This window comes from Chenopodium album, chromosome 15 (genome assembly GCF_948465745.1).
Source record: "Chenopodium album chromosome 15, dcCheAlbu1.1, whole genome shotgun sequence".
Lineage (NCBI taxonomy): Eukaryota > Viridiplantae > Streptophyta > Magnoliopsida > Caryophyllales > Amaranthaceae > Chenopodium > Chenopodium album.
In genome coordinates, this window is record NC_137848.1 from 41,056,407 (window position 1) to 41,075,160 (window position 18,754).

Consider the following 18,754-nt stretch of genomic DNA (forward strand, 5'->3'; position numbering starts at 1 on the left):
GATTCGCCCTGAGCAAAAGGTATGGAATTGTTCCCCAAATGAAATCCGGTTCCGCTTCGTAAGAACAGTGCCTGCTACGAGAATGACAAAAATCTCTCTCAAATTCGTTCTATTTTTGCTTGTAGAAAGGGTAAGAATGAAAAGCAAGTAAGAAAATAATCAGAATTTAGGGGGTTAAGAAGCGACGAATATTGATATGTCCGCCCTGTCAGAAATCCAACGACAGGGGTAGTTTTGCGATTTTAAAATTTAAGCGCTAGATTTTTAACACGTGTCACAGTACTTTTAGAATTCCCGCCTAACTAATGAAACGATTGCCATTCTCATCGGGTATCTAGTTTGCAATCGGCGAACAAAATAAAAAGGAAAAAAAAACAAAACATTTGTCACTTGGGGGGGGGGAACGGAGTTTTTTCGCTCCCTTATATTAAGTAGACCTTGTTTGCATTCGGCAAACAAGGTCACTTGGGGGGGAAAACGGAGTATTTTCGTTCCCTTATATTAAGTAGACCTTGTTTGCATTCGGCAAACAAGGTCACTTGGGGGGTAAAACAGAGTTTTTCGCTCCTTTCTTGTATTAAGTAGACCTTGTTTGCATTCGGCAAACAAGGTCACTTGGGGGGGGGGAAAGGGAGTTTTTTCGCTCGCTTATATTAAGTAGACCTTGTTTGCATTCGGCAAACAAGGTCACTTGAGGGGGAAAACGGAGTTTTTTTGCTCTCTTCTTATATTAAGTAGACCTTGTTTGCATTCGGCAAACAAGGTCACTTGGGGGAAAAACGAAGTTTTTTCGCTTAGTTATCTTGATTACACTTCGACAAAACAAAGTGTGTAAACCCTAACATAGGGTGAAAAGTGCTAGACAGAGTGCAAGAAACGCATGAAACATAATTCATTCTGATATTCGCAACTGATAATGGACATGAAATATAAGTGAGAACATTAGCTATTCTGACGTCCTCACTTGGGGGGCTAGTTGTATGGGGAGATACCGATATCAGGTACAGTACCGATATCTATACGACCACAATCTAAACGGGTTCGGGTTTATAATCATAAAACTTTAATCTGTGCCATCACATAATGGCACCAATATCGGCACCTATTAAGACTCAGCACGTGGCGTTGATTAATCGACATTTGGCATAAAGTGGTTTGCATGGCATGTAGCCACCTGACAGTTGAAGTCATTATAAATAGATAAGATAATCCAAATTAAAAGGTAGCATTTATTACTCTCTCTCTCTTCTTTACTTCTCTCTCATCATATCATCTCTTCTTTCTCTTTAACACTTTCTAAGTTTATCATCGGAATGGTTATCCCCGGATTCACCCCGGGGTTAGCTAATCCTCATTTCCTGTGTAGGTGCTTAGTCGGACGATAAGGTCATCACGGATCTCGGATACAGGCTGTCGGATCTGAATCGAAACAAATATGATGAATTGTTGCTAAATTTTGCTAGTTTTATATTAAATTTGTCTTCAATAACAATTTATGAGTGATTTATTGCATTTTTTTTAAATACACGAAGGTTTAACATTAGATGATACCAATTCAAGGGGCGTTTGGTTCGCGAAATATAGATATGAGGTATGGGTTTAGAATGACTAAAACCCATACCATATGTTTGGTTGTCAAAAGTATGAATTTTAAACCCATACCTCAAACCCATGAGGTATGGGGTTTAGAAATCTTGAGAAAGGTGGTTTTGACTTATTTCATCCCCTTAGGTATTAAATAAAATGAAGAAATAGTGAGAGATTCCATTATAGAATTGAACCAAACACATGGTATTAAGTATCAAGTTCTAACCCGATACCACCTTAACCCCATTCCTGATTTCAAACTCATAGAACTCTGCGAACCAAACACCCCCTAAATGAACCATTTAATTAAACCCATATCAACGTACATGTTAATTTGTTTATTGGGGTATTATTAATAGAGATAGATATACCAACAATTAGGGATGTCAATGGGGCGGGGCGGGGCGGATGTTGGCCTTCCCATCCCCATCCCCATCCCCGGGGCGGGTCTAATTTTCATCCCCATCCCCGCCCCACCGGGTACAACTCCAAAACCATCCCCGCCCCACCCCCCCTTGGATATCCATCCCCACCTTATCCCCACCAAAGACCCGCCTAATCCCCACCCAAGATCCACCTAATCTCCGTATCTCAAATAAACAATCTTACATAATTGATACGAATTATAAAATAAAACATTCTACACACATTTTTGTGTTATAATATAAGTGTCATACAAAGTATTATAATTAATATTGTATTTCACGTAATTATTTTATAAATAGTATAAAAGTATGTAATTTTGCTTTAAAAGATATATAAATGTGGGTATGAGGTGGGGATGGGGCGGGTATGAAGTGGGGCGGGGCGGGGATGGGGCGAGTACAACTTAAAATCCACCCGCCCCATCACCCATGGCGGGTATGGTTTTTATCGCCATCCCCGCCCCACCACCCGCCAAACCGAGACCCATCCCCGCCCCACTGGGGCGGGGATGGGGCGGGTCTCCTACTTGACCCGCCCCACTGACATCCCTACCAACAATAAGTAAACTCAAACCAATTGAATGAACTGTTTAAGTAAAGCCATATCAACGTACATATTATTAATATATTTATTGGTATTATTAACAGAGATAGATATACTCACAATTCTACCCGTGGGGCGGGGATGGGGCGGGTCTCCTACTTGACCCGCCCCACTGACATCCCTACCAACAATAAGTAAACTCAAACCAATTGAATGAACTGTTTAAGTAAAGCCATATCAACGTACATATTATTAATATATTTATTGGTATTATTAACAGAGATAGATATACTCACAATTCTACCCCCCTTTTTGTTTTTAACATTTCCTTTTTCTAAAAAACTTTTTAATTGTTGCCTGCTGCTAGAGATGGGCAACATGCCATGCTGGCCCCCACAGGCCGTACCTAGTGATGGCTCGTGTCGTGCCGTGCCTGCATCTTGGCGTGCTGAGCCGAGCCACCATTTAGCACAGGGCTAATCTCGTGTCGGGCCCGTACTGCCTGCGGGCCGGCACGGCCCATGTCCACTTCTTATTGCTGCACAATGCACAACAAGTGAGACCCACATTTTTCTAGAGTCCTTGGAGACTAAATTCTCTCTACATAATAGTTCACTCTTTGACCAAAAAACAAAGCCACTTCAGACCGAAGAAAACTGGTATGGTCTCTAATTTTTGAGAAATTTAAATTTTCGATTCACAATCTGATTCGATCTAGTCAAAAAATATCTAGTAAATTAAATCAAAAGGACCTTAATTACCATTAATCTTTGTTCATTGGTCTTATTTTAGTAGTTCACCTGTCACCACGTACATTCTCTTCTTTTCTTTTCTTTCCTCTTAAGTCACCCCTTCACATCTGCCTCTCTCCTGAGCCTTCCCTCTCTTTCCTAAACTACCGTTTCAAATCGCCAATTTTCCAATTTTAATCTGAATTTAATCAAATTACATAATTCCATTATTTGGGTGATAAGAATGGGGGAAAAGGGAAAGGGAAAGGGAAAGGGAAAGGGAATGGGAATGATGATGAAGTGTTTACTTGGAATGGGATACTGGGTTCAAGGATTCCGGTGTTTTCCTTGGTTAGCCATTATTTTCTTCCTTAAAGATGGTCTTCAAATTGACCCTTCTACCCTTCAGATTCTTCTCAATTCTGCTAATCTTCCTATGGTTGGTAAACCCCTTTACGGCGTCGTTTCTGATTCTGTCTATTTCTATGGCCAACATCGTCTTCCTTACATTTCCCTTGGAGGTTACCCTCTCTTCCTCCCTCTTTTTATTTTTTTATATATTAATCGGTGATGTAGTCGGGGTTTAATCCGAGGTAATTTAAACCATCCTGAAAACTTTACCGACTAAACTAGCCAGGTACTATAACTGTATGCACTTTTTTTTTTTTTTTTTTTTTTTTGACGGGACTGTATGCACTTTTTTTTTTTTTTATATGGAATATTGGTTTGTGCTACAGTGCAAGTAAAGTTATGTTGAACACTGTGTCACTTTACTCACTTGTCAATTTATTGTAGTTGACTTTTATTTTTTGGGTTTTCTAATGTCATTTGTATGGCCTTGGCTTTTCTTTCAAATTATTAGTACTTGCACTTGATTATTTAAGGTTGTGATTTGTGAATATTGAATTTGGAAAATTTTAGCTAGAAAATGATAGGGGTGGAAGATTTGTATGTGTCACTAGAAAAAGTCAAATTGTGAAAAGTTCAGTTGAAATAGAAAGACTGCAATTTGATGTGATAAAATGCCATACTTTGGTACAGTAACTCTATAATGCTTTGCTCTTTTCACTTGAAGGAGTCGTACTTATTTGTGCTTATTTGAACTTTATGTGTAAAATTCATCCTTAGCTTATTGAACCAGAAAAAGCTGAATTGAGAATTTAATAGATCTTATTTGAACTTGTTGGAGCTATTTTGAAGTTATGAAACTGTATTACCTCTGTTTTTGAAAGTTCTTAACATTTCCAAATTGCACACAAATTGAAGCAATTGGAGTTTATGTGTTGATTAATGAGTGAAGGTAGAAAAAGATAGTAAAAGGTGGATTAAGTTAGAGAAATTGTAACAAGGTGGGTGAGTGTAAGAAAGACGTGAATAAGATATGAGAGAGTAGGTGAAAAGGTTTTAATTATTGTGGCGTAAGGTAGTAAAAGGGATTTGCGAAAAATTGAATAAGGTGACACTGTTGAGAAGAAGAGGTAGAATTTTAGTTCAAACTTGTGTAGTCCATATATGAAATATGGACTTATTGTAACACATCAAGACTTATTGGAATTTAAAACATATTGGAGCTTGTTTAATTTGAATTTTTTCAACTAGATTTTCCTAAACTATTTGTAAAGCTGAAGAATTTAGGGTCTAAGTTTCAATTTGTAGAAGTTGTAGCTAATTTGATGTTCTGCGGTTGAACTGAAATTGAGCTTAGGCTCCTTGGAAAATGGTTCTAACTCTTGTTTTAGTATTGGATTGTGGCTTTTATTATCTAGTGCTAGTTCTTCTCATATTGTTGGTACAATAGATTTCTTATTTGTTCATGTTTATGGATGTAGCTATTCTGCAAGCTGTTTCATGGATAGCAGTAGCAATGTTTTCTTCGTCAAGCATCTCAATCTCTACCATTACTTTCTATCTCCTTCTGAGCAACTTAGGTGCCTCTATTGTTGAGGTTGCTAATGATGCTATGGTAGCTGAGATTAGCAAACAGCCCGATTCAGCAAAGAAAAGGAAATCATCTTCTTCAGGGGAGCTTCAATCATTTGTTTGGATGGCTTCTTCAGTCGGGGGAGTTCTTGGTAATTTAGTAGGAGGGATTGCCATTGAAAAGTTTAACCCACGATTTATGTTCCTAACTTATGGTGCAATCCTTATCATCCAGTTCTTAATAACTATATTGGTTAATGAGAGATCTCTTAATCTTCCCAAAAATAAATCTGCTGGTGGGATAATAGACAAGCTTGCTGAGCTTGCAAGTGCACTGCGCAAGCCTGAAATTGCTTACTCCATTGGTTGGCTTGTGGCCTCTTATGCCATGACCCCTGCCCTTGTTGGAACTATGTTCTACTATCAAACTCAGGCTTTAGGTATTGATTCATCAGTGTTGGGGATTTCCAAGGTGTTTGGCCAAGTAGGAATGCTTTTGTGGAGTTTTTTTTACAACAAGAGCCTGAAATCAGCTTCCCCGAGGAAAGTAATGTGTGCTATTCAAGTGACACTTGCTGTTTTCATGGTTTCAGATTTGTTTTTTGTTACCAAATTTTACCAGAACATGGGGCTTCCAGATTCCGTGTATGTTGTAATTGTTTCTGGTCTACAGGAGGTTCTTTTTTTCTTCAAGATACTACCCTTTAGTGTTTTGATTGCACAGCTCTGTCCACCTGGGTGTGAGGGTTCTCTGATGGCATTTGTGATGTCTGCCATTGCCCTTGCAATGATTGTTGGTGGGTATCTTGGTGTTGCACTTGCATCTTTTGTTGGTGTTACTGGGACCAATTTCTCTGGATTAACGCTTGGACTTTTGATACAAGCAGCATGCACAATAATACCCTTCTTTTTGTCATCCTGGATACCTGATCATGTAAAAGCCGATGTTGCAAAGAAGAAAGAATAATTCAGTATGTACATCATTATGCTGTAGAGCTGTGAAATAGGTTGTTCAACAATCTCAGATTCTCAGTAAAGGTAGATGCATTTCCTTTTATATCTTTATCAAGTTGATTGATTTTAGTGATGAATATGTCTCTGTCTTTCGTAGAGTGATAGAGTTATACATCGTCTATATTTTGGTGTTATGAAGCTCTCAAATAGGAAATCCACTGCAGGTCTGCAGTAGCTTGAAATTTTAGAATGAACTCAATATATCTGTGCATGGGTTATTTTACCTTTGGTTGATTGTCACCATAAGGGGGCAACTGGTATGAATTTAGAAATGAAGTGAAAAGGAAACAAATAAGAGGGAGAAAAGGAATCATTTTTTTTTTTTGACGGGAAGAAAAGGAATCATTTAACTCTTACCTTTTCATTTGTTTGGTTAAATCATGAAAAAGAATCATTTAACTCTTACCTTTTCAATTATTACCTTAGGTTTTAGAGAGTAAACAAATATGTGGAAACCATTACACCTAGGTTATGCAAACCTTCTAACCAAATAGTTGGTAGCGGTAATGGTTTAATTGAATCCATTCCCAACCCAAAAAACTCTCTTACCAAACATGCTCGAAATGTTAATTATCTGTTGTTTTTGTGTCATCAAGATAATCTGTGATTATTTATTTATTTATTTATTTATTTGACGGGATCTGTGATTTATCCTTCCATCAATGTCCCATTTTCTGTTTTTAATAAAAAGGTTTAGCTCAAGTCATTTCGTCTTAGGGTCAAAGAAGTATGTTTTATAAACCTAAAAGTTTGTAGTTGGTTCCAGCCTACTAAGGACAGACTTGCCAGCCAGCTTTTAAGCCAGTTTAGGTTGTGCATATTGTAATTGGTTGATTAAATTCAAGGTAGTAGTATTTTGAGTTTGAATTAAATTTTCACTAGCTCTAGAATTGGCAATAAACAGATTGTGAACATCTTTATTTGGCAATTGTTCATGATTCAATAATGTGAGTACTGTAATAAAACAGAGTATTATTTGTAAGGATCCTCAAGCAGGAAACCTCATCATCTACACAAAACATGTCAGATCAAGAAGGCATCCCACGAACCACGCTGTGCATTATACAAATCCACCATTGGCTCGAATGATCTGGCCGTTGACCCACTCACCACCGTCACCAGCCAAGAATCCTACAAGCGGTGCAACATCCTTTGGCTCACCAAGACGTTCCATTGGTGAAGCATTGATTGCTGCCTGGATTTTCTCCTCTGTGGCACCAGCAAAGAATAGCTCCGTAGCAATGGGACCTGGTGCTACACAGTTAGCTGTAATACTGGTTCCCTTGAGCTCCTTCGCCAAAATCTTGGTCATTGCCTCAACTGCCGCCTTGGATGCCGTGTATGCTCCATACCCTGGCCTGTAAACTGCTGCCAGTGAAGATGAGAGTGTAATTATCCGTCCTCCACCTCTACGCTTCACCCTCTTGGCTGCCTCCTTACAGCACAAAAATGTTCCCTTGGTATTTACACCAAAGGCTTTGTCGAAGTCTTCTATAGAGGTTTCAGCAATGGAAGGATACTTTGGGTCAAGGATGCCTGCTGTGGTCACAACAATATGGGGTTGGGCCTGGAAGGCTTCTTCTGCTGCATTGAACAAGGCCTCGACTTGAGCTGGATCAGACACATCTGCTTGGACCGCGACAGACCTGGTTTCAGACCCATGAGAGTTAATCTGGGATACCACCTCTTGTGCTAGTGTTGGATTTGAAGTGTAGTTGACTACCACTTTAGCCCCAAGGGATGCGAGGTAGAGAGCGATCTCTTTACCAATGCCGCGGGAGGCTCCTGTGACGATAGCTACTCTGTCTTGTAGAGGAAGGGTGCTGGAAGATGATGCATTTGAGTCTGCTACCATTTTAACAGCTTTGGAGGTTAAGTGTGCGTGTGTTTTGGTGGGTGAATTGTTGAAGTAGTGATTTGTCTGAGATTGGAGAGCTTGTGTTGTGTTTGCCATATATAAGAGATTATGAAGTAATATTATAAACTAGTATTGATTATTTTATATTTGGAGTAGACGGCAACAAATATAAATTATGCTTCTTATAGCTATTGATGTCAGTGCTAACGTCTGTCGATCATATGAGGTATATTAATAGCTGACCCTCTCTATGTGGAAGCTGGGTTGACTTGTTTTTTTTTTTTTATACCACGTTGTTCCTCTGTTCTTATAAGAAATACTGGCTTTTTGTGGTTTATAGTTTATAAGTATGATGTATAATGATTTGATATCTTGTTAAATTTCTTTTAATGTGTATATTCACATTTGTTTTTAGGGTAATGCTATATACAGTCCTAAGGGCTGCATATAAGCATTTAATATACTTCATTTTTTAGTATTAAATTGAGAATTTATTGACAATTTAAGAGTAAATCGATTTAATAAATGTTTGTTTATTGTTTATTCTTTCCATTTTTAGCTTCTTATATGCAGCTTTTAGGGCTGCAAATATATTTTTCCTTGTTTTTATATAATGATATTTAGAAATATACATCTCCATTTTTAAATCTATGCAACACAAACCAAATTTGGGGTTTATTTTATTTATGTATTTGTTTTTATTATTTGCATTATTCACTTCCACTATTAGAACTTAATTTATTTATTATTTTATATATCCTAAATTTATATTTGCATACCTCCCCTTCCTTTTATTCTTTCTTTAATATCCTAATTAATAGAAATATTTGTATTGCACATAAAATGCGCGGGGAATTAACTGTTAGCTTGGTGTACAACACAAAAAGGGCATGGGATATTGACAAGAAATCTTTAGATACTAATGTTAAGATAGCTTCCTTTGGTCTACAAACTCGACTCGATAGATGTTTATTTACCATTGGGAGAGAGGAGAAAGTGGCAATGGCCTAGGCTGCATTTTTTATTTGCGCCACCAAGCTAAGACTAAATGGGATACTTTTGGAGATCTCATTCTTATTTATTATTCTCTTTGGTCTAGACTTCACATCGTTGTAATTTTATCCTTAGGTTAAAAGATAGTTCTAGTTCTTGGATTTTGATCCTTCCGCTATTTGGTTCATGATTTTGAAATTCTATTCTTCCTAGTACAGTCCCCAAACTCTTGCTTCCTCTCTCTCTTAAATACCCCGAGATTAGTTGCATCTTTTTTCCTTCTCTATAAGGCAATGAAAGGGTTAGATGAGACTTTTTTCTCCTTCGAAAATTAAGGAGGCCATGTTCAACATAGATGATGGTAAATCCCCTGGTCCTGATGGCCGCTCTTCTACGTTCTTTTAAGACCCTCTAGCCAGTTGGAGAGCACGTGATTTATGTAGTTCAATATTTCTTTGCTTATCGTCCAACCCATTTATATAATCATGTTATGCGTGTTGGTTTCGTGTTGAAATTTTCAACCTAAATCTAGCCCGTTAAATTTCGTGTCGGGATCGTTTAGACCCAATTATGTTAACGGGTAAAGAATTTTTAACCCAAGCCCGCTTAATTTGTATTGAGTTTGTGTCGGGTTATCGTGTCGTGTCAGTTTTTAACAGCCCTGGTTATAAAAACTAGGATTCGTTTGGTATCACTATGATTTTTTGTTTTTCGGGTTTTTGTATTTTAAAATCATATGATATATGTCATATAATGAATCAAAAATTAGTCAAACTTATTAAAATTATGATAATTTTGAAAACTGATAACAGAAAAGTGAAAACACCTTTTTCTTGTTTCCTATTTTTGGTTTTTTGTTTAAAAAATCTAGAAAACTGAAAACAAAACAATGTCAAACAAGCCATTACGTTTTAATTTTCGCTAACTTGTTGATTAAAGCTTAATTAACTAAATTAAGTGAACAAAATGAGAATTATGGAAAAGGACATTGATTTGAAATTCAGAGAACCGCAAAGAAGATATTTGCTGCAAGAAAACAGAACGTGTGGCAACGGCTTCTTCCGTGAAGAACTTCACCCAATTTTCTCTCTCCTCTTCCCCCGCTTAAAATTCAACTCTTTCTTCAAATTTTTCAACGAAATTCAGCTTTAATCAATGGCACAGTTCATTCTACAAGGCCGATTGAAGCTGCTATTGAACAGTGAAAACCCAGCTCAATGTAAGCTTATTGGGGTAAATAGAAGTTGTGGGGTGTTTGGTTTTGGTGACTTTTGCTCGATTTTTCCACTTAATTTCAACGAAAACATTGTTAGAAGAAATGGGTTGTCGAAAAAAGTGACAATAATTGCTTCTGCTTCAAAGGGTAGTTCAAAAAATTCTGTAAATGGGACTGTTAATGGAGTTTTTAATGGTGATAGTAGTGATGATTTTGATGATTATGAAGATGAAGATGGTGATGATGATCTTTCTTGTTTCAGGGGTTTAGTTCTTGATATTTCTTATAGGTCAGTTTTACTCCCTTTGTTTTTGATGAATTTGTCAATAATTGTTTCAAAAGCATGTGGTTTGTGTTGCTTGGGATTGCATTAGAATGAAATAATGATCTTAAAAATATTTATATGTGTTTTTAATTAAGGTATTATAATGCTTGTTTATTGAACTGTATGGTATGTAGCTTATGTTTTGAAAATTAGTGCGTAGCCGTGTAGGTTATGTAGGGTATGTGCAAGTCAATTTTCTTTGTTAAGGCCGAAGGCGAACATCTAAGGAAAGTTCTGTACTGATGCAAAATTATTTGATAATAAGTCTATATTGATAATGTAATGATATGCTAAAATACATTGAGTTGAGATGAGCACAATATGAGAAATCACAAGGGACAATTATGGAGGACCTTACCCTAGGTACGTGCTCATTAGTGTATGGCTTTAAATGCAAGAAGTATGGACTTTTTTGCATGAGAATTGGCTACCTTAATAATTAACCAAATATTTTTGAAAATCGGATAGATGTTAGATTGATTAAATGCTACACCTTGTTCCTGAAGGAAAGATGAAATGAGGTAAATTGAGAAGGAACTACCCATTAAGTTGTTAGCCTAGTGGTCGAGGCCAAGTTGTTGGCAGTATTTTATGTTTCATGTCTGATATTCACTTTGTCTTGATATGTGGAAATATTTCGTGTTAGTGTTGTTCTATTCGCCTTCCTTAGACCAAGCTGAAGAAGAAAACATTGAGAGGTTAGCCTACTTCTTAGGAGTTAATATCTGTCTTACAACATAGAGGTCCTCAACGTAGACTTTTGCACTTGGATGGGTTTGGTGAATCTAGTTTTTAGTGTAGTAATTAGTTGATTTACCCACTATCTAAACCACTGATCTTTACAGCAAAACAAAATTTCACTATAGAAGTTAGTGGTGTAAGTTGGAGACCTAGATGACAATCACTCAATTTGTGATGTCTTGCAGACCACTGGTGTTGAGGTGGTTTGCATCGTTGGAGAGCTGTACTTCGTGGGTTCTCCATAAATTCTCACTTACCTCCCAATGAAAAAAAGGATTATCCAAAGAGAATTGACAAATTTAGGGTGTAGAAAAATTACGATGGTTTTCAATTGGGAGAATGAATAATTGGGGTTCGAGAATCTAATTGCCACCATTTTACCTCTTGTTGGTGATATGATACAACTCAATGAAGTACAGAAACCTTGCATTTGTCTTGTTGCCATTAAAGTATCAACTAAAACCGGGCCAGATCCCCAACCTGCATTGAAATAAAGTGTTTATTTTTTTCATGAATTTAGGGAGTATGTTTAAAATTCTGAGGACCCTTCACCAATTGCCATTTGATTACTCTAAACATTAGTCTAGTCATGGTCCAGGAACATGCTTATTGTTTTCCTATCCAACTTGTTATTTTATGTCTGTGTAAATTGATAAGCCATTATTGAATAAAATTGATTTCAATAGATGGAACACAATAATAAGGCCTGACTTGATCATACTTCTTAGTAGTTTATTTGATAGAAAATTATCAATACAGTTCAGTTTCTGCTATGGATGAAAGCACGTTAAGGTTGCAGACTTGCTGCACGTACTGTTTCTTGTCTACACTGGCCATATCTTAGTCTTACATTTGATTGGCAAGAATTACTCAATTACTTTTGAGCTATGAATTAGTTTCTAAGATAATATTGTTAAACAAGGCTTACTTTAAAGAAGCTCTGCTTGTCCTTGCCAGACCTGTCAATGTTGTCTGCTGGAAGCGTGCTATTTGTCTGGAGTTCACAGAGAAGGTTAGACTTATGTGGGCTGCTTCTTCTGCTGTTGCACTCTTGTTTGGGCTACAACATCTTTTCCTAAATATAAAGCTGGCAATAAGTATAGAAACTTGAAATTTGCCTATAGAACTTTAAAAAACATGGACTTTGACCCTCTATTTGATATAAACGACTTTTTGTTTTTTTGAAACCTGATATAAACAACTTTATATATTTATTATTTGTGATGTCCCAATATAATCTTTCTATAACCTTGTAAGTTAACAGTACTAGTGTAATTTTTTTCTCAAAAAGTCAAATTCTCTCTCTATTTACTTACGATTGTTTATTTATTGAAATATAAAATAACTTCAACTATTCTTAATGCCAAAATCTGATGGGAAGTTTATATTGGAATAGTAGTATTATGCTGTTATTGTTACTCGACTTAAATCTCAAGTGGAAGTTGAAAATTTGCTGAATGCCTGAAACTTAATACAGAAGGTTTGTTGGTGAGGCTGAAACAAAAAAATTGATTGTAGTGTATGGAATTTATGTTGATACGGGAGTTTGGCTTCAAGCTTAGCTATGATTTTTTTTTTTTTTTTTTTTTTTCCAATTAATTTTGTGTGGGGAGGGGTGCGTTGGGGGGGGGGGGGGGGGGAGAGCTTGGAGGGAAAGGAGGTACAAGGAGGGTAAATGAAGAAGGATTTATGTACAGGAAATCACTTCGCGCACTCAGTACTAGGATAGCCCTATTTTATAATTTTTATCATTATTGTAATTTTGCAATTTTTTCTGTCAAGGGTATCTCATTTTGGGTAGGAAAGTTTAATTGATAGGGTCCATTTCCGACATGATTAAGATTCTTTTGGGGCAATTTGAATGATACACTGATCTGCATTTGAGGGAGAACTCTAGCCATAGAGTGTGCTACAGAGTTTCGTACTCTCTTTACATAAACAATTGAGATAAGATTCATAGGAGCATAAAACACGTTATGTTGGTTTTTTGCACAAAAATTAAAGCACAAGACTCCACCACTACATCAAAATATCTAAGCCTTGCTGTAACTAGGATACCCTTCGAACAGAGGCAGTTTCTTCCATGGGCATACTCCATCACACCTTGGACCTTGCCACAGATGCAGCAACAAAACGCTCATCACCATCACTGGACATTGCACCAAGACCCACCAGGCCACCACTCCTGTGTCTATGGTGGCAGTTTTAGTATGTACTTTAATTGCTCCACCAGAGGGGATCATCCAGTGTCAGTATTTACTTTGATGCATAATCGCAGTAGTCATTTTACCAGCTTCAAAAAACTGGATGTGACAGAAAGCAAACTCAGATTCCCATGTTGAGTTTGTTATCATTTCTTCCACACCACACACCCTTGTTCCATATAATCAAAACACTAAACTCCTCTGTATCACATCTATGCCTTGGCCAATCAATTTTATACCTAAAATAAATCGCAATGTAATGCAATTTTTCTGTAAGACCACTCTAATTCCAGAAACCTTTGACCCAATTACACTCAAACAAAGCATGAGAAGCGGTCTCCTCCTCTCTCCTCCTCCCTATTATGTATATCACTTAATCTATCTGGATTAATATGACAATAACTCATGGGACTTTATGTTCACATAATTGGATCTTTTGTTTGTAGCATATTATTGTCTTTAGTTGAAATACTTTTCCTAATTGATCTGATCTTCATAGAAGGGTTGTTCATGCTCGTAACTTTCTATAGATATCCCTGACTTCATCCTTTAAATTTTTTTAACTTCTTCTGCAGGCTGATGTTCTGGAATATTACGATCAGACAGTAAACTCACCTAATGGTTCTTTTAATATACCAGCTGTATTAAGGGTATATATGGTTTACGTTTTCTGCTTGCTTTATATTCCAATTTGTCAAATTATCTAAGCAGAAGTGTTTTTTTGTCCAGGTTCCACATCTACTTCAGGTAATGAAGAGAAAAAAAGTCAGAAACGTCCTAAGCCGCAAAAATATCTTCTATCGAGATGATTACATGTGTCAGTAAGTTGTACATGAAGTAAAGCTACTTTATATGCTTATTGCTGCGCTTGTATGCTTTCCGTTTCTCCAAAATTCCACTTAAACGTAACTATATAAACTTATAAATGCACAATATATCTGCTTTCCTACTTTAATTTGAATGAAATATCTTGGTTTTTGAGCTTGTACTTCCATTTTTGGCATATGCTAGTGAAATTCTCGTCTTTGTAAGCTCCCCCATATATAGCCGTCTGCAGCACAGTAGGAAAATTTACACATTGCAAATTTTGACCATTTTGCACTGCACTGCATTTAATCGCTTCTGAGCTTTTCTTAATTGTGTTCTATTGTGCTACAAATGACTTACTAATGGACTTTTAAATCTCTGTAGGTACTGTAAAGTGACAAATAATTTGACTATAGATCACGTGGTTCCAATTGCACGAGGTGGAAAATGGGAATGGGAAAACCTGGTAAGTGCACCTCCTGGAGAGTGGTACTTCATTGATGAATTTATTCATCTTTGCTATGTTTTCGATGAGACAAAACTAACCTAAAAGTACAAAGCCTTGTATGTCGTCAATTTGATCAGGTAGCAAGAATCAAATTGGAATTTATGGGCTTGTACTTGGTTTCTGTGCATTCACAGTCTAACTTTATTATGACATAAACTTTTTAATTGTAAGAGTATGTGAAGATAACAAAGCTGAATTGGATTATTAAACTTTTCTTTATTGCTATCAAAGATCTCGGATTCATGCAGCCAGCCACATCTACTGGCTTGTAAAGCTGATTATCCTAGAATTCTAGAAACTTTTAAATTTCTCCCATGTTAGTTCTAAATAAGATATTTGTTTCTTATACCGTCCTGCCAGTAATTGTCACTTTCATGGTTATCTTCTTATCTAACCGATTAAGTTCTGACTAGTGACAACTATGATCTATAGATTTAAACCTTAGGGTAGTAATTATCATTAGAAAACCTTGTATTTTGACAATATACCAATGTGTTGTACCTGTGTAATCAAATTTGAAGTCATATTATTGTGCTTTCTGCTGATCTGGTGGTGCTGAAGTAGTTTCAGCTGAGGCCTGATTATTACTGTGCTGACTACAGGTTCTTGCTGTTGAAATTAAATTGCTGATTCTTTTTCCGGTAACCTATATATTCAAAACAGGTGACTGCTTGCATTAGATGTAACTCGAAGAAGGGCCACAAAACTTTAGAAGAAGCAAACATGAGTCTTGTTAAAGCCCCAAAGGTAAATCTTTTCCTTTAAATGATTGGTAAATAACTCGAGAAGAAATTATATGCCTTGGAAGTTAATTTGTTCAATTTTGCTTCACTTGGATTACCTAGAGGCTGTGCATTCTCACCAATCAAATTCCTAATATTTTCATTCTTTAATATTGTATTGTATTTTTTTTATCTTTTCGGTGTAGAGAGTCACAAAGGGCTGTCATTTAAGGTTATGCACTCAAAACATTGAATTGTTGTTATTGCATATATATTCATACTCACTATAAGTTTTTCACTTGAATGTTAAGTGATTTGTAACGTCACTAAGTGAATGTTAATATGCTTTGAAAAATATGCTTAATATGCTTGTACATGTTCTCAAGCGGACTTTAGGTGTATGAAATGAAAGTATATTACAAGTGTTATCTTTTCTTTCACAGAAAACCTGATCTGTTCAAACTGTACATTGTTTTGCAGGCACCAAAAGATTACGACATACTTGCTATACCGCTGACAAGTACAACTGTAAGGATGCTGAAAATAAAAAAGGGAACACCTCAGGAGTGGCGTCAATACCTTCCGAAATGACGGCTACAAATGATTAGTGGCTCTGCCTGAACATGATTAGTGGCTCTGCCTGAACATGTAAGGTGGTTGTAAATAATTATCGGTCCTTCATGTACACTTAAGCCTTATGGTATTCTAGTTATGCGTCAAGTGTCTCTAATGTTACAGGGTATCTGATGTATCCGTGGCCATGAGAAGAGATTGGTAGCTCTGTAAATTATGAATTTAGGAAACAATCTCTTCGGGTTTTCATGGCTGACACAACTAATCAATTAATTCTCTGATTTCTCTCTAATATAAGCAAGGAACTGCCCTTTTCTTAACCTTATTTTTTATTATATAGGAATATGCTTCTATGAATGATAATTCTGTTATTAACTTCTCTTATATTTTGTGGAAGACTTTTCAATGGCCAAATTAACTTTCAATCTCAACCGTTTAAATATTAATGAGTATTGTGTAATAATATCTTTCTACAGATATTTATAGTTGTTGACTAGGCTAGTTTGTTAGAGCAAATGCTGACTAGGCTAGTTTGTTTGAGCTTTCCTATTTCAAGGAAAGTTGTTAGAGTTAGTTGCTGTAATAATGACCCTATTTAAGGGCTCTTCCTCTCATTAATAAAACTAAGTTAACATTTCACCACTATTTTATCTACAGAACTCTTCTTCCTTTTATTTTCACTCTAGAATTCTTAGATAATTCTGGAATTTCACATTTTGGGGGTGTTTGGAAACTGGCTTTTCAGCTGGCTTTTGGCTTCTTCAAATTGGTCAAACAGCCAAAAAACATGTTTGGTTATTAGCTTTTTTAACTAGTTGAAAAGCTGGCTTTTAAGCCAAAAGCCAAAAGCTAGTTGGAGCAGCTTTTGGCTTATGGCTTTTGGCTTGTTGACATAATTAACTTTTGATTAATAATAATTAGTCATAATAAATGATAATTAGTAGTTAATAATTAGTAATTAATAGTTAATAGTTAATAGGTTAATAATTAATAATTAAATATTTAATAGTTAATAATTAATAGTTAGCAGTTAATAATTAATAATTAATAGTTAATAATTAATAGTTAATAATTAGTAGTTAATAGTTAATAGTTAATAATTAATAATTAATAGTTAATAATTAATATTTTCTTTGAAATGTAAATTATTAGTATTTAATAATTATTATATAATAATTAGTTTTTAATAATTAGTATTTAAAATATTAGTAATTTATACGGAGTAGTATATTATTATTGTTAATTATCAATTTATAACTAATACAATTATTGTTAATTAATAGCCAATAATTAATTAATTTATGAGTAAAAATAAATTAATTTAAATTATAATTAGTTATTAAAAATTTATTATCTATATCAATATTAATGTTAAAATAATTACTAATTAGTGTTGTATAGTTTGACAACAGCTATCACCCAACAAGTTAATTTACCAAACACTACAACTTTAGTCAAACAACCAACTCAAAAGCCAATCTAAACAGCTAGTCAAACCAGCCAACCAAAACAGCCGACAGCCAACAGCCAACAGTCAACAGCCAATTGCCAAACAGGGCCTTTGACTTTTAAATTATAATTATTTTTTTTAACTACTTTATTTTTTACTAAAAAAAACTGCTTGTTGCTGCCATTGTTGCAGTTCCAAGTATTCAACCTAAATCTCCATTAAATTGATATGAAGGAACAATTAACATGGATAGGATTGATGTATAACCAAACAAATCAATGGAAAACTGCCAACTAATCTTGAGAAAAGGAATTCAATTTTAAACTTTGGATATACGAATTATAAACAATTGGATAGGATAATTACACAGTTCACACGAATTTAATTATTGCTCTCCATAACTCCCTGTGGTCATTCTTGCACTAATTGATCAATTTCATATTAAGTGGATCGTTTTGTTATTCATACTTTACAGAAAATCATCAACGGAATAGTTTATTGTGTAGAGGATATTATGGAAAAATAAATAAAGACTTTCTTGGGTATTTTTATGGTCAACCTAAATCAATGGTTCTGATTACGTAATGATAATCAAGGGTGTAGATTTCGTTTTTGTAGTGGCTACAATTTTATTGTAGCCATTGTAAAACTGTCTTATATTTGTGTTTTGCATGGATATCCTTGTTCTGGAATTTGTTACTTAACTCAATTGGATTTCTATTGGAAATCTAAGTAATGCAATTGCACATATCTCTATCTGCCTAACAGTCGAAGCAAATTTGTGTGGAAGTTTTTAAGTACTGTACCGTTATAACTTCGCACACGGCTCACCTAATAGGGAGCAAGTAGTAATGGAGTGTTGTTATGTATGTGAAAATGCATAACAATACAACGGGGCCAGTTTAGAGGGGAAAAAACGGGTGGGGCCCGCTACACAGTAAATAAGCAAAACATAGGTGAAAAATACAAGGGAAAAAAAAGGGATAATGCATGTATAAAGTGAAAATGTACAATACATGAATGGACAAGACTATTATTATTGTTGTTGTTGTTATTATTATTATTATTATTATTATTATTATTATTATTATTATTATTTTTATTATAACTATTATTACTATTATTATTATTATTAA

General features: G+C 35.5%; 3 protein-coding genes across 4 annotated transcripts; 2 read left to right on the plus strand and 1 right to left on the minus strand.

Moving 5' to 3' along the window:
- The first annotated feature begins 3,264 nt into the window (after positions 1 to 3,264).
- LOC145583150 (putative folate-biopterin transporter 7) lies at positions 3,265 to 7,867 on the plus strand. The gene is made up of 3 exons (XM_081640319.1): positions 3,265 to 3,808; positions 5,117 to 6,245; positions 7,249 to 7,867. Exons 1-2 carry the CDS (start codon positions 3,532 to 3,534, stop codon positions 6,172 to 6,174), a joined length of 1,335 nt encoding a protein of 444 aa, XP_081496445.1. The 5' UTR covers positions 3,265 to 3,531; the 3' UTR covers positions 6,175 to 6,245; positions 7,249 to 7,867.
- On the minus strand, positions 7,125 to 8,076 carry LOC145583151 (NADPH-dependent aldehyde reductase-like protein, chloroplastic). Its single transcript, XM_081640320.1, has one exon. It carries the CDS (start codon positions 8,074 to 8,076, stop codon positions 7,282 to 7,284), a length of 795 nt encoding a protein of 264 aa, XP_081496446.1. The 3' UTR covers positions 7,125 to 7,281.
- Positions 8,077 to 10,078: 2,002 nt separating this feature from the next.
- LOC145583152 (uncharacterized) lies at positions 10,079 to 16,506 on the plus strand. 2 transcript variants are annotated; one of them, XR_014100073.1, is made up of 7 exons: positions 10,079 to 10,577; positions 12,312 to 12,366; positions 14,134 to 14,208; positions 14,288 to 14,379; positions 14,750 to 14,831; positions 15,476 to 15,620; positions 16,076 to 16,506. XR_014100073.1 is itself a non-coding variant. In XM_081640321.1 (7 exons), the coding sequence occupies exons 1-7, from the start codon at positions 10,228 to 10,230 to the stop codon at positions 16,184 to 16,186; spliced, it is 849 nt and encodes a 282-aa protein (XP_081496447.1). In that variant the 5' UTR covers positions 10,081 to 10,227; the 3' UTR covers positions 16,187 to 16,502. The 2 variants fall into 2 exon arrangements, 1 of the variants encoding a protein (XP_081496447.1); XM_081640321.1 differs by having other exon boundaries at positions 10,081 to 10,577; positions 15,537 to 15,620; positions 16,076 to 16,502.
- The last annotated feature ends 2,248 nt before the right edge of the window (positions 16,507 to 18,754 follow it).

Coding starts and splice junctions, on each gene's coding strand:
- LOC145583150 (XM_081640319.1), top strand. CDS start 3,532: ATGGGGGAAAAGGGAAAGGGAAAGGGAAAGGGAAAGGGAATGGGAATG. Junction 3,809..5,116: donor TCCTTACATTTCCCTTGGAG/GTTACCCTCTCT, acceptor TTATGGATGTAG/CTATTCTGCAAGCTGTTTCA.
- LOC145583151 (XM_081640320.1), bottom strand. CDS start 8,076: ATGGTAGCAGACTCAAATGCATCATCTTCCAGCACCCTTCCTCTACAA.
- LOC145583152 (XM_081640321.1), top strand. CDS start 10,228: ATGGCACAGTTCATTCTACAAGGCCGATTGAAGCTGCTATTGAACAGT. Junction 10,578..12,311: donor GTTCTTGATATTTCTTATAG/GTCAGTTTTACT, acceptor TGTCCTTGCCAG/ACCTGTCAATGTTGTCTGCT. Junction 14,209..14,287: donor ATATACCAGCTGTATTAAGG/GTATATATGGTT, acceptor TTTTTTGTCCAG/GTTCCACATCTACTTCAGGT.